Source organism: Embiotoca jacksoni, unplaced genomic scaffold (genome assembly GCF_022577435.1).
Source record: "Embiotoca jacksoni isolate LCO1_2020_lvr unplaced genomic scaffold, fEmbJac1.0.p SCAF_28, whole genome shotgun sequence".
NCBI classification, from domain to species: domain Eukaryota; kingdom Metazoa; phylum Chordata; class Actinopteri; family Embiotocidae; genus Embiotoca; species Embiotoca jacksoni.
The window spans coordinates 66,271-80,463 of record NW_027185379.1 but is presented as its reverse complement, the minus strand read 5'-3'; the positions used below and the strand labels follow the sequence as shown (position 1 = coordinate 80,463).

The following is a 14,193-nucleotide window of genomic DNA, read 5'->3' as shown; positions in this document are numbered from 1 at the left end:
ATCCACCACTGGCTCCTCCCCCAGCTCATCCAAATATGGTCACTTCCTGCTCCAAACGTCTCCGAACTACCAAGATGGTGATGGATAGAATCTGAACTGGAGAATTCATAATGTTCACAAACCAACGATGACATCACTGATGGTTGCTGATTGGTTGGAAGAAACTCAAGCTCAAGATGAAAGAGGTTCCATATTATCCATAAGATGTGTTGTTTAGTGACAAGAATGTTTTTCAGAATGACAGGATGTTCGTAATGACCTCGTTTTAACAAGTTTGTCTTTATTTCTCCTTTCAGCTCCTGCTAAAGACATCGAAGCAGCGTTTCATCCCAACGGTGAGAGATTTATAGACACAAACTGATGACACAGACTTCATGTCAAACCAGGTCTCAGTGGGTTCTTCAGCTGCACTGAACAGTCGAACCACCAAGTGGAGCTGTTGCCCCTGAAACAAAGTTCCAAAGTACAGTATGGAGTCGTAAGATCGCTCGGGCTAAACATTAGTCATAGTAAATTGTCAGAGTTGAGACGTTAGCGCTCATCTGTCTCATCGCTTCTGTCAGTCTGTGGTTCACCCTGATTAGCTGGCAGTCTCAATAATTGCGACTGTTTATTAAAAACTGTTAAAAGGCTTCTGGTCTCTGCAGAGCCAGGCTTCCGTTCAAAGCCAAAACATTTTTTAACACAACAAAAAAGGAATTCACTGTGCTTTAATCTTCTGATAGTTTGGATGCCAAGCTGTTGAGAGTTGATGAGCCATGCTCAATAACCTGTAGTAACATTTCTGTCTCTGATCCCTCCTGCCTCTCCATGTGTCATCGCCACCCTCTCTTTCCCAACACCTGGTGGATCCAGCAGCTTTGAAGGTGAGACACAGCAATAAATATCTGTAGGTGGTGAAAGGTGAGCGTTCTGCTACGACCCGATCAGACACAAACACATCAGAGACCCTCCGCAATTGAACCACAACTTCATAAGAAAGAATACAATTTAGTTTTTTTCTGTTACACAAACAAAGGTTTGATTCATTCCATGGAGGTTAAACTTTATTATTGTATACAGGTGCATACAGGTTTGTAAAGAGGCTTCAAAGTAAAGACTATATTCAAATTTTGAAATAAAATAAAGTCATGGAGGTGAAACTGTGATATCGTTTGTGCAGCCGGCGGGCAGTGAGGGCGAGCTGTGCCACGAAGACGGTCTGGGCTCAGCAGGCAGCAGCAGCACGCTGGCGTCCTCCGTCATCGAGGTGGAGGGCGAGCGGGACGAACCGAGCCTGACGCCGCAGCTGCTGACCAACCGGGAGGAGGTATTTCACACCGTCACCTGACTGTTATCACATTACATTAATTGAAGAAGAAGAAGAAGAAGGTGGTGGTACAGTGCAGTGCAGAGGGGAGGAAGATGGATGGATGGATGGATGGATGGATGGATGGATGGATGGATGGATGGATGGATGGATGGATGGATGGATGGATGAATAGATGGATGGATGATGGATGGATGATGGATGATGGATGGATGGATGAATAGATGGATGGATGATGGATGGATGGATGGATGGATGAATAGATGGATGGATGAATAGATGGATGGATGATGGATGGATGGATGGATGGATGGATGGATGGATGGATGGATGGATGGATGGATGGATGGATGGATGGATGGATGGATAGATGGATGGATGAATGGATGGATGGATGGATGGATGGATGGATGGATGAATAGATGGATGGATGAATGGATGGATGGATGGATGGATGGATGGATGGATGTAAGCCCTGACATGACTTTGACCATCCACTGTTTCAGCATTCAATAAGGCTTTTGTGCAAAGATATATTTGCAAACTGGACTCATAGACTTGTATTTAAACTGATTTTAGTATCCTGTCGTATTAATATGAATCTTTTTGACTGTTTGAATGAGGAGGAGGAAGAGGAGCTGACCCCCCTCAGCCCTCCTCCCACTCTGTCCATCACAGAGGAGATCCTGGAGTTCATCAACCAGAGCCGAGCCAGGGAGGGACTCACCGCCATCCTCAGCGACACCACGGTCAGAATACATGACTCCGTCTACACTGGAGCATCAAACACTAACCGACATGTTGATTCACCCGCATACTAAATCAGCTGTGATTTACTGTTTGTACTCCAGTGTAACCTGCTGGCAAGATTAATTTATACCAGTCTGAAGGTCTGCTAGCAGCAGAAGTGTTTTATTTGTCCTGCAAGTGTATGAGGTCATTAAAGTGGGGTTTGTCATCTGGACAATATGAACCACGTCGGCAAACGTGAAGAAAATCTTCCAGTTAAGGTACAGCGATTTTGTGCAAGTGACACCAAAACCACAAGAATGGATTCATCCTCTACGAAGTCACAGAAATGTCACATGGTCGATCGTTGTCAAGATATCTTGGTCTAAGACCACAAACCACATCTACTTTACTGTATTCTGTATTTACTTGTCTTGTTGGAGCTGGATCAAACTTTAAATCCAATTCGATATCAGCTCTATCCATCCCGATGTAATGTCAGTTTAATAATGATTGTAGTAACATTTTATTTTTATTGCACCTTCCATACCACAAATGCAGCTCAAATTGTTTTACAGCAAGAAAATGATATGAAGTGTTTCACATAAAAACAGATATAAAAGAACAAAAAATGTCATGTTAAAATGTAATTTAAAAACAAAAATAGAAAAATAAATAAAATACGTAAGAACAGATCAAATTAAACACAACATATCACACTAATAAAAACAGAGTTAAAATATAGAATAAAGCAAAACACATTTTAAAGTAGACTAAGGTCTTAAAATGTAAATAGAAAATCTTAAAGATAAAAAAAAGGAAAATATGTCTAAAAGCCATTTTAATTCAAAACAAGGCTGAAGAGGTACGTTTTCGGTTTACATTTAAAATTTTTTTACTTTTGAACAACAGTTCATACTTGAGTAAATTGAAACACAGCTGTCTCACTTTTTCTTCCAGGAGCAGATCCAGGATCAGTCCAAAGACAGTCCGTCTCCGTCCGACCAGACCAATTTCACCTGCCCACTGCCCCCAGTCGCCAGCCCACCCACCCCAGAGCAGCGACCCACAATGCAATGGGAGCAGGAAGTAGCCGAGACGGAGAACGACGTCACCCTCCGAAATCAGACCAGTGAAAATGAAACGACTACCAATCAAGTCCACGACATTCCTGAGGCAACGAGTCAAGTGGAAAACAGAGCGGAGGAGCACGGAGAGACTCGAAGAGAAGTGTCAGAGGAAGATAAAGAAGAGAAGAAAGTGAGTGATGATGAAGAGGAGCGTGGCATCGTCCCAACACCGACACCAGATCTTCATCCCTCCATCTTAGCAGAGGACGAAAGAGTGACCAACAGTGTCTCATCCAGCGAGGCGGCAAACACAGAGGCCACCGCAGATGTTCTTCATCAACCCGTCCAAAGACGCCAGCCGCCCACGAGACGCTCCCACCTCTCCAAGCGAGACAAGAAGATCATCGAAAAGATCAGGAGCTATTACGAGGCAGCAGCCGAGGCCAAGGAGGACGAGTCAGAGGAGGAAGATGAACCGAGAGAAGGAGTGGTGACGAGAAGGAGAAACAGTTTTTCACAAATCCCCTCCGGCTTGGTGAAGGAGTCGGTGTCTCGCTTTGATGTGGGCGGACACCAGGGGGAGCCAGAGAGCAGCGGACAATCCAAGTTTGAAGGGGCTGAAGCATTGGATAACGAGACAGACCCCTATTCCTCCACTGATCCCGTGTCCTCCCCGACTCCTCTCTCAGCTGATACAGACAGTGATGGACAGGCAGATAAACCAATGAGCTCCCTGGATCTTAATGAAGGTGGCCCGGTCGAGTCACCAACCTCAACTGTGATGCAAGACAAGGAGACTTCAATCCAAAACGGGCCTGTTGAAGAGGAGGCTGAGACTCAGGACCAAAATGGAAACGTCCGCAAAGGATCACCGCAGGAAGAACCGGAGGAAGGACAGGATGGAAAGACAAGTGCTTTGGCTACAGGGGAGCAAGGTGGAAGTTCACTGGAAGGAGAGGGTCCATCTGTCACCAAACAGCACAAGTGTAGAGATGAACCAACCAAAACCGGTGCCGTGAACCAGGTTATTATGAATGGACACGAGCCAAACCAAGCAAGCCCAGCAGAACCAAACGGAAGCCACGAAGAGCCAGCGACACTTCTGCCGTCTGCAAAACAGTGTCAAAAAACCGAGACCAAAACCCAGTCCAACTGGGCTCGAACCAAAAGCAGAGACCTAGCTAAGACCAGCGGGAATCTCGAGGGACTTCCCGGGCAGATAAAAGTGGGTCTGTGGTCCCGGCACTCCAGGATTGTCACTGCTAACCGGGCCTTGTTTGAGGGCGTGGAATCAAACGTAGCCGGTATTGGGTTGTTTGAGGCGAGCCCTGTGGTGGACCCCGTGCTGATGGAAAACTCAGAGCGGATTCTGAGCAAGGTCCAAACATTGGCCCGGATGTACAGTGCCAAAGCCAGTACTATGAAGGTCCCACTGCATCAGAAACTGTCCGGAACTGTACGGAACCAATCATGGGTGTCAGCAAGACCATCTGTACTCTCAACTCAGAGCCAAACTAAAAGACAAATTCAAGCTCAGGCTCAAGTCCAGACCCCAGTTGTGTCCCATCAGCAGACACAAATGGAGACCAAAGCCACAACGCAAACTAGACAGAAGTCACAGATTCAAACTAAAAGCCAGAACCAGACCAGAACTTATGGCCAATTCCAAACCCAAACCATGAGGGAGGAGGTCCAAATGATCCAGGAAAAGCGGCTGATACAGAGAGCGGAGAGTCGGGTAGATGGTAGGTTGGCTTTTCTAAAAATGCCTCAGGGAGCGACCTCTAACTTTACTCAACTTCATGGTCAATTAAAATCTGTTCTGCGTCATTCTCATAGATTTCCAGGAGACCGTGATGGCGCCTAGTGAGCCTCTGCTGTTTGGTCATGTGTTCGTCAGAGAACAACTGACCCCGGCCTGCCACCACCAGACGAGCGGATTTACCCTCTCCAGGCCGAGGGACTTCATTTGTGCCTTGAACAACGAAAGAGACTCCAGCGTGGGCGAAAACGCCCACACTTCTACCACACCTGGGGAAAATCCCTTATCCAGTCTGGCCCGGGCCACCGGCTACGACCCCGGGTACACCTCAACAGAAACACCCTCGGCTTCTGCTCAACACCTCAGAGCATCGCCTGAAGATCGGAGCTCCGGTTTCTGCCGCTCTGCCAGTAACGGCCCGTTGACTTCAACCTCGGCCTTGGATTGTAGAATCATAGAATTCAGGGACTCCTCAGCAGTGAGAGGCGAATCCCTGAATCAAACCGAGGATGCTAATTCAGCCACTGAAGTGACACAGAACAGAGAGGGGTGAGTGAATGAACCATCAGAATGAGCATAAAACGAAGAAAAGACGAGATAGGGTCGATAAAGTGAGAGTCAAGATGAGTTTTCCTGATGTATTGAGGCTTTCTGTTGGCAGCTGAAATAATGTAGATAGGCTGAGAAATCAGACTGTCCTCTGACACGACTTATTACAACTGCATTTATTCGTTTGATGATTGAACCACTACTATAAGTATACTTTATATACTCTATGTTTAGTGTGAACTCTTGATTCATAATCCTCTTGGTTGTCTGCAGGTCGGAGCAGAGTGGTGGGCTTCATGTTTACTCAGTCGGAGAAGAGTCAACATCAGTAAACATCACTGCCCAGCCAGCTCACTCAGACCCAAGTCTGTCTGCTCCCAGTTCACTGAAGTGGAATGACAAAAATGAGAAGGACAAGACCAAGCAGGATGAACCGGCTGCTATGTGTACACCAGAAAAACCAGAGTACAACATTTACATGGAACATACTGATGACAAGAATGTCTGCGCAGGGCCTGAAGACTCAGAAATCACAAATGGAGAAGCATCCACAGGGGAGCTGGCTCCATCAGAGGACCGCCGCTCCACGAAGGTTCACCCAGGACTGAGGGGAGAACCGGCCCAGAGGGAAACCCTCCGCCTGGCAAAGGGAGACACCACCGCATCGGGGAGGCCAAAGAACGACGAGCCTCCGAGCGAGACGTTAAAGTTTGATTTGAATGATTCCTCGGGTGAGACGGTCATTTCACCCACCCCGAGTCAGCCATCGCAGGTGACCTTCGAACCCTCACAGGTTTACTGTCATACAGAAACAGAAGAGGCGCCACCGAGTCTGCGTTCCTCCGGTCAGAACTCAGAATCAAATCCGACTCAAAGAAGGCCTCCGTCTGTCGACTGTCTCCCCACATTCACCAGCCAGAAACCCCCTGACCTGCCAACCACACTTGGAAAACATGCTCCATCTAATGCCTGCAATGTTAATAGCGCCAATGAATGGAACCACAGGTATGTCTGCAGCAAATAGCCATCACAAACAGAGAAGAACAAAATTTATAACAACAAGAAAAGCCTTTTTAAAGGACAGAATATCACTGAAGATCGAGTGTGTCTGTAATTTGTAGAATCTTCGAAATTTATATCAATTTATTGTTAAACCCTGACAGTGTCGCCCTAAAGCAGAATTCTACCATGACCCAAAATCACCCCATTGAGCCCAGATGTGTTTAAAATTTTGCACTAAATATAACTTAAGCTTAAGCACCTCGTAATCACTTCCATCGGAGTTCAAAATAAAACAAATAAAGCTCCTCGTTAAACTTGTTAGATTTGTTTCAAGTAACAATTGGCGCCAGACAGCAAACTTTGGCTTCACCTCAACAGATAATTTGTCTCCAGATTGTTATGTGGTGGTGTTGGTTAAACTGTTTGCCTGTGTGTGTGACAAAAGCAAAGTCGAATGGAAACATCAGCACAGAGGCTGAGAATATGGAGGTCCCAGCTAAACTTTTGCATCCCAGATTTTCCCAACTAAAAATTAAACTTTGAGTCCTTTACTTCCCGTTCTTTTCCAATCGAGTTTACCCCTCATATAGTCAGAGTGGCACGAGGAAACTCTGTGAAAACACTGTCAGATTTTAGTTCTACTTCTGAAAAAAAAAAGTCACTGACCAGAATTGTGCACAGATCGAATATCATATCTTATCACAAAAATGCTAATTCAACGAGTAACAACAGCAGAGGAAGCGGGTCCAACAAAAGTTGAGCTTTACTTACAAAGTAATTGTTTTCAGGATGGTCACAAACTGACTAATAATATTAATACTCCTGACCTTTATATTGAGCAACTTCCCACAAACCACTTGGCCTCTCGGAGGAACTCTCTTGTATGTGGGTGTTGCCAAAATAAATAATTCCCATGTTCGTTTTCCTCCATCGCCTTTTTTTCCCTTATAAAGCTCCCACAGAATTGCCAAAATTGCAATGTTTATTCTCCTATCCAAGTCCTAAAAGAATACATTTTTGATGGATTATTCAGGTGATATTTTAAACTCATTATAAATCATGTCTAATTTGTGATGTTTCACATCATTTGATTTAAATTAAACCAACGCTGAAGCTGTGTTTGTGATAAAATAGTTTAATGATTGCAGCCTAAACAAACAAAATCCATCTGATTTATATCTGGCTGCCATTCACTTCAAAATGGACCCATTGTGTCAACAAAGTCCTGTTTCGTAAGCGCAACAGGATAATCTGTGAGTCACACTAGATCTCTTCCACAGTGTCAAAATATTGACATGAGCTTGAGCTTGATTTTAGGGAATAAAAATAAAACTTAAGTGGTAAAATCCGGTGAGTAGAGGGGGGTGTGGGGAGATCCTGCTGTGGTGTTGAGGGTGAGAAAGTTGTTTGTTGTCAATGCACGTGAGCGAGCACATTGTCAAGTTAAACAATCCAATTGCCATCTCGAATGTTTTCCGTCAAGTTACCTACATTTCTGTGACCACTGGCACGTGAACATTTGTCATTTCACCAAAATGAAGTGGCCCTAAAATTTTGGAAACATTCGATTTTTGGGGGAACAGATAAAAGTCAAAGGAAGTCAAATCGGCTGAGTAGGGGTTGTCGGGGGCTACGATTATGTTGTTGACACTTTTGCCTGTTTCCAACGCACTGAGCCGCATGTTGTCAAGTTGGAGAACCCTGTTGCCATGGCACCACAGTTCAGGTGGTTTGCAAGGAATGTTTTCCCTGAGACTCCTCAGAAACACGTCGCCCGGCCTCATCGCTTCATCGCCGTAGACTTTCTGAAGCATTTCAAGGGTCTCTGTTGACCATTTCCAGAGTTTGACCCCAAAAATCTGATGTTTCTCTGCTCCAGTTTCAGGTCCACGGTGAAATATCAAATGTTCACGTACCAGTGGTCACAAAAACGTTTGGATTATCAGGTGCTGATGTCGATCATGAGACGACACTTCACATGCTTACTAATAAAAGTTATTGCTTCCTCCTGCTTCATGTGCAACACAAATTGAATGTCAAAAGCTTGCCCAAACAAATCTAGATCTCCAAGACACTGGTCATCATAAAGTAGATGCCATCGTGATAATAACTTCCGCACCTTTTACATCTGTGCTTTTTTGTCATTTCCAGGGAGCCAGATGAGCCGAGCTCAGGATCCTCCACCAGTCCGCCCACCCCCAGGACATCCAGCCTGGTGGGGAGACCTGATCCAGACAAGGACACAGACCTCACCCCTGTCCACTCAGCGTTCAAACCCAGCCACGGACACCGTTCTCCTTCTCCTGTTAGAGCTCCTCCCCCCTCCTCTCCCTTCCCTCCTCCCTCCTCCTCTGCCCGAGTGCCACCCTGCTCCTCACCTTTCAGAGTTATTCCATCTTCTCCCACCCCTGCATCTCCTGGAGGCTTCAACTCCACAAACACCATCTCCAAGGCCCTTTCATGTTTATCCACTACTCCTTCTTCTGACAGGGTTTCCTCCATGAGAGCCCCACCTGCCTCCTCTCCTATACCTTCCACTGCTTTCACACTCTCCTCATCCTCCTCTTCATCTGGAAGGTCTTTGTCGTCACGAGCAGGTCCTCCATCCTCCCCTTCACTGTTTACCAGATCCTTAGCTGCCTCCTGCATTAGCCAGTCCATCAGTCAGAGTATGGCAAAAAACAATGCTGCCCTGCAACAAGCCACGCCCACAGTAAATCAAAGCCCCTCCTCCACTCCTTCCTTTCCCTCCTCTCATCTGCAACGAGGCTCCCCTTCTCCTAAACTCCTTCCCAGTCAACAAGGCACCAGTGCACCTGCATATGCCCAATTAGGGTGCACTAAGGGTGGGTACCAACATCCAAGGGTCCCACCCTCAACCCTCCGGTCCTCTGGTCCTTCTCCTTCCCTCATGCAGCCCCCCCTTCCCTCACTTTCCCAACGCTCTCCCTCCCCATCCATGAATCCGGCCCATCATGAGGCTCCCTACTCTTCTTCTCCTCCCCCTCGACCCTCATTCCTTCACTCTAAAACGTATTCATCGCAGAATTCAAACAACAACAACAGCATTAGCTTGGCTGGTGGTGCCGGCAGCTGCAACATTAATGGTGGAGTCAGTAAGGGTGGTTGGGTAGCAAGTCCACAGAAAGCACCACTTGCTAATGGGAAAGATACTGTAACAGTAACGCAACAAACCCACGATCCTCTCTGGTCGGGATCACACAACCGTGTTGCTCGCCCTTTTTCTGCATCGGAACCGAGCTCACGAGTTCAGTCCCCGTCTCCCTCCCCAACACCGGCCTCATTTACTCGCCTCTGCTCTCCCCCTCCTCAACATAACTATTCCTCCCCCATGGCAAACAAGCCTCCCCATCCCCGAAGTACAAGAGTAGGAGGTGCAGCTTCCCATAACCCACTAGGCCTCACTTTGGAGCTACCGAGGGCCACTTCTGCAACGTCAGCATGCCTGAGCCCTCGGATCCTCTCCCCGCCTCCTATTGGTGTGTCTCTGAATGTTTGGGCAAATACCGTTGCAGCCCCTCAGCCTAGAAACCCGAGATATCCTTCCTCCACCCCCTCCCCTTCCTTTTCTTCCACATTAGGCTCACCAACACTGGAGATGGCCTCTTTCCCCTCTTCCTCTCCTTTTGTCCCACGGAGTCGTTCCCGAGCCTCCTCTCCCTCTGCAAACTGTCCACCGGCCTACCAAAGCCTCCGCCGGTCTTTCTCCTCCAGCCTGGCAGACAGGCCATCTAGCCCAGGCCAGAGCAGCACTAGTGGACTGCGCCGCTCTTGGGCAGACAGCACCCGAAGGTCCCTTGGTTTTAGTGGAAGCGGGCGAGGGTCCTTTGACCAGCACGAGTCCTGTCCAGTCAGCCCGAGGAGTGGATGGTCCTCGTATAGCAGCTCACCCTCCTGCCTCAGTCCTCGAGCTGGGCTACAATCCCCACTCTCACCCAGCAGGCTCACCCCGGGGAAGGGCACCCTTGGTGGGCAGCATTTCACCAGCGTGCCCTGGCCAGATGTACGAGAGCTCTCCAGCAAATACAACGGAACTGATAGCCCTGATACAAGTGCTACTTCCACCACCATTGCATCCTCTCCTGCTCCTTCCTCATCACTCTCTCACACCCTCCTCACCTCCCCTGTTCCATCAGACAGCCAAACAGAGTGGGGAGATCCAGAGCCAGAGGAGGGCAATTGCCGTAGCCAGTTGATCTGCGCATACGTTGCCCGGCCCTCCCGTGAACAAAACCTTTCCTCTCCTCCCTACCAGCACCATAACCACCAAACCCAAGTTATACCACAGCCTCAGGTCCAGATGACCACCACAACACCTCCTATTCCTTCAATCCCCTCGCCCTTGCCCTCAAGGTCATCACCGCTACCCTATGCCCAGACATCTCCTGCCAAACAGAGGAACCAGAAGACCAGTTACGCCACCACGGTGAACCTCCAGATTGCTGGAAGTGGTCGAATAACGTCCTTTAGCACCGCCCAAGTTAGCCTGACCCAAACCCTGCAGGGTGGAGTCGGAGCTGGAGGACCAGGACAGGGGCAGGTGGCGAGGAGAGTGAGCATCAACGGACTTTCACACCTTCCCTCGCCTCTTTCTCAGAACTGCAACAGGCTATGAAGCAAAGAGGAAAGTCTTTGCTTTGTGGCCTTACAAGACAGCAACGGTCAAAAGGGAAAGTAAAGAAGACAACGAGACACCAAGAAAAGATGAGAAGCTGTGGTCTAACTGCTGGTTTCCAGTCAGAGGCGGAGACCTTTCTGACCTATTGCCGAGTCCACCATGTTGAAATACGAACTTTCCCAAACAGAAAAAACATGCCGTTCTTCGACTTGGGAGTACATTCACACATGTGGGACATAAAGACCGTTTTCAACCCAATCTGACACCCTTCCTTTACTGTGATGGGATGCAATTAGGGTCACATGTAATTGAGACTAGACTTTATGTAAAATATGGCCTTTCAAGAATTCTACCTGTACATTGCTCATATTTCTCAATCTGGACTTTAAATGGATGCCAGTGGAGTGTCTTCCAAAAAGATCCCAAAGGAATACATGGCCATCAGTGGAAATTAATCCCTTAGCTGTAATCTCACGAGATGAAACCACAAACCCTGAATGTCCACAGCTGGATGTGATGAATTGCAGCTCTGGACTTCATCTGTGGATGTGCTGACTTTTGGGCATATCGATTCATTTGAGGCATTTTTCCAAAGGATTTTTTAACTTTAAGCATTTAATGACCACATCGTAATCCTGCAAACACAGACATGTTGAAAGGTCCAGAGTCCGACCAGTACTGTATGCAATCACAGTTACTTAATGTATTATTATTAGTAGTATTATTGTTTTTTTTTTATATATATATTGTTAAACAAACATCAATGTTTGGCTGCCTGAGGCCAGTGTTTAAGGTTGGTGGTAACTGTGGTTATTAATAATCTATCTTTTTAACCATTTTTATTCTTTTTTTTAATTCATTGTTTATTTATGAAGTTAGTCTTCTTCTTTTTGGCACTTAATATCCCTAAAGTTATGTTGGTATTTTTGCACAGTGTCCGCAGCTGTTGGGTGCATCATCAGGTGTGAGTGTGTGTGTGTGTGTGTGTGTGTGTGTGTGTGTGTGTGTGTGTGTGTGTGTGTGTGTGTGTGTGTGTGTGTGTGTGTGTGTGAAATGACGTGTCTGGTTCTTGTTTAACTTCAGACCAAGCCGATATCTGTGTGCTTTCAATGCTGCGTTTGTTCCCATATTGATGAACACGGCTGGTTTACTGACTCAACGTTCTCTGCTCATACTGGTGTCCTCCAGAAACCTTGTGACTTGACCACAGACTGTATGTTAAAACATTCATCGTCTCTGGGTCTAAAAAAGCAAAGCCAATGCAGAAGTGCTTTAAAGTGCAATACCACTGAGTGCCACTAGGGGATTGCACAGATCTACTTAACATATTCACAAGTTGTTTCCTCTCAGACAATCCTCCACAGGACACAAAGTCCAAATATTATCATAAAATATTTGGTTACACCCATAGACTGTTGATAAAAGTGAATGTAGTTTCTGGCTCTGAAAAATGAGGTCACTGCAGAAGTGCCTTAAGCGGTGCCTTTGAGGTTGGCTCAATAAAAGCTTCCAACTCCATACACCCACATTCAACTTCTCTCATAAAAGTCACTCCTTCGTATAAGTATTATTTGAAAATAATCCCATCGGTAATTAGCAAAAAAGTTACAGAAAGACCTGTTGTTGGGGGCATGTCTGTTTGATTGACAGGCCTGTGGTGCAGTCAGGTTACAGCTATCGGTGGGCGGGACGTAGTATCGTCAGGTTACCTATCAGATCGGTCAGATCCACCGCTGGCTCCTTCCCCAGCTTGTCCAAATATGGTCATTTCCTGCTCCAAACTGCTCCGAACTAGCAAAGATGGTGACGGACAGAATCTGAACTGGAGGATTCATAACGTTCACAAACCGACGGGTGACGTCGCTGCTGGTTGCTGCTTGTTTACACCACAATCTGTGATGACCCTCTGAGCAGGCCAACCCCTGCAGGAGTCTGCTGAGCGGAGTCGGGCCATCATGGACATTCAGCTCACCTGGTCTGGCTCCTCTGTGTAAAGTCCCTCTCTCCTTTGGCTTCCACCCTGTTTTTTTGTTTTTTTTCATTTGCACATTTATTTCCCTTTTAGTTCTTCAATAAAAAGTTATCTTTAGCTCCAACTCCTGTGTGGTTTCACCTCCTTTGTCCAGCCATGAAGCCGGGTTGTGACACTTGGGGGCTTGTCCGGGATAAAAATTAACAACTTTGGTAAGTGGAAGTGAAGTTTGTGTGGTAGTTTGTCCTGGTTAATTTTAAAATGGATGTTTGCTCAGTAATGGGAAGATATTTGATATTTTGATGTGTTTGCAAAATAACAGGGTTTTCCTTTTTGGGGGGGGGGGGGGGGGGGCACAAAATGGTATAAATAAATTAAAACCAACATGACGGTAACATTTTTACATTGTAAACTGTTGTGAGCCATATGGAAGTCAAATAAATCCCTGAAGGAGACGTGAGGTTGTTGCAGGATCCTGAGGACTATATGCAAAGAACATCATGATTTTGGGACTTTGTTGAAAAAATGGAAAATATTAAAAAATATTCCGACGATAACTCCGAGAGTCAGTGAGATGTACAGAAAATAAAAGCGTGTGGTGCAAAACCAAAACTTGTGCCGTGATCTTATTGAGTCCAATAGATGATTGATCTGCACTGCATTTTGCATTGATCATTATTTTGTATCTACTACTAGCATATCTTCTTTACATGTGTCATTTGTAATGTTTAAGCGACACTCTGCCCACCAGGTGTTCTGCAGACCACAAAATGTTGAGCTGTCATCTTTTCTTACTGCATGCTGAATTAATGAGTAAAAGTCATAAATCTCGCTGAGCGGAAGTTTGTACGGCGGAGCGACAATGAAGCCTGAGAGATGGCAGTCAGTCATTGCCGTCCTGTTTTGTGACAGCTGCAGCACAGTGAACATTTGATCTTTCTGTTTCAGTTCTAGTTTCAGTCCCAGACTTTGACCCCATTTAATCATGTTTCTATGTTCTCCTTTAACCTAAAGTTCAATGCTCACCTGTCGTCCTCGCTGAATTGTCCAGGTAAGAGCTCGTTCTTTTTCTTAGATTTGAAGACAACTTTCTGCTGGTTGCTTTGTACATGATCAGGAAGTCACAGATTTATAGTGTAACCGACACCCTTGTGGATACAA

The 14,193-nt window shown here is 46.3% G+C and overlaps 2 protein-coding genes across 2 annotated transcripts in view; both read left to right on the top strand.

Moving 5' to 3' along the window:
- The window catches only part of plekhg2 (pleckstrin homology domain containing, family G (with RhoGef domain) member 2), a 49,327-nt gene extending 48,369 nt beyond the window's left edge, over positions 1 to 958 (top strand). The window contains exon 15 of the mRNA XM_069161338.1: positions 297 to 958. Coding sequence (XP_069017439.1) covers positions 297 to 361 — 65 coding nt within the window. The 3' untranslated portion in view covers positions 362 to 958. The remainder of the gene's footprint in view (positions 1 to 296) is intronic.
- LOC138205211 (mucin-2) lies at positions 471 to 13,156 on the top strand. The gene is made up of 7 exons (XM_069160972.1): positions 471 to 478; positions 1,129 to 1,309; positions 1,933 to 2,058; positions 2,999 to 4,853; positions 4,948 to 5,419; positions 5,693 to 6,424; positions 8,573 to 13,156. Exons 1-7 carry the CDS (start codon positions 471 to 473, stop codon positions 11,055 to 11,057), a joined length of 5,859 nt encoding a protein of 1,952 aa, XP_069017073.1. The 3' UTR covers positions 11,058 to 13,156.
- Positions 13,157 to 14,193: the final 1,037 nt, after the last annotated feature.

Bases quoted from the DNA above. Each gene is read 5' to 3' on its own strand.
- LOC138205211 (XM_069160972.1), top strand. The intron at 1,310-1,932 runs GTATTTCACACC...TGTTTGAATGAG, and splicing joins TGCTGACCAACCGGGAGGAG to GAGGAGGAAGAGGAGCTGAC. The intron at 6,425-8,572 runs GTATGTCTGCAG...TGTCATTTCCAG, and splicing joins GCCAATGAATGGAACCACAG to GGAGCCAGATGAGCCGAGCT.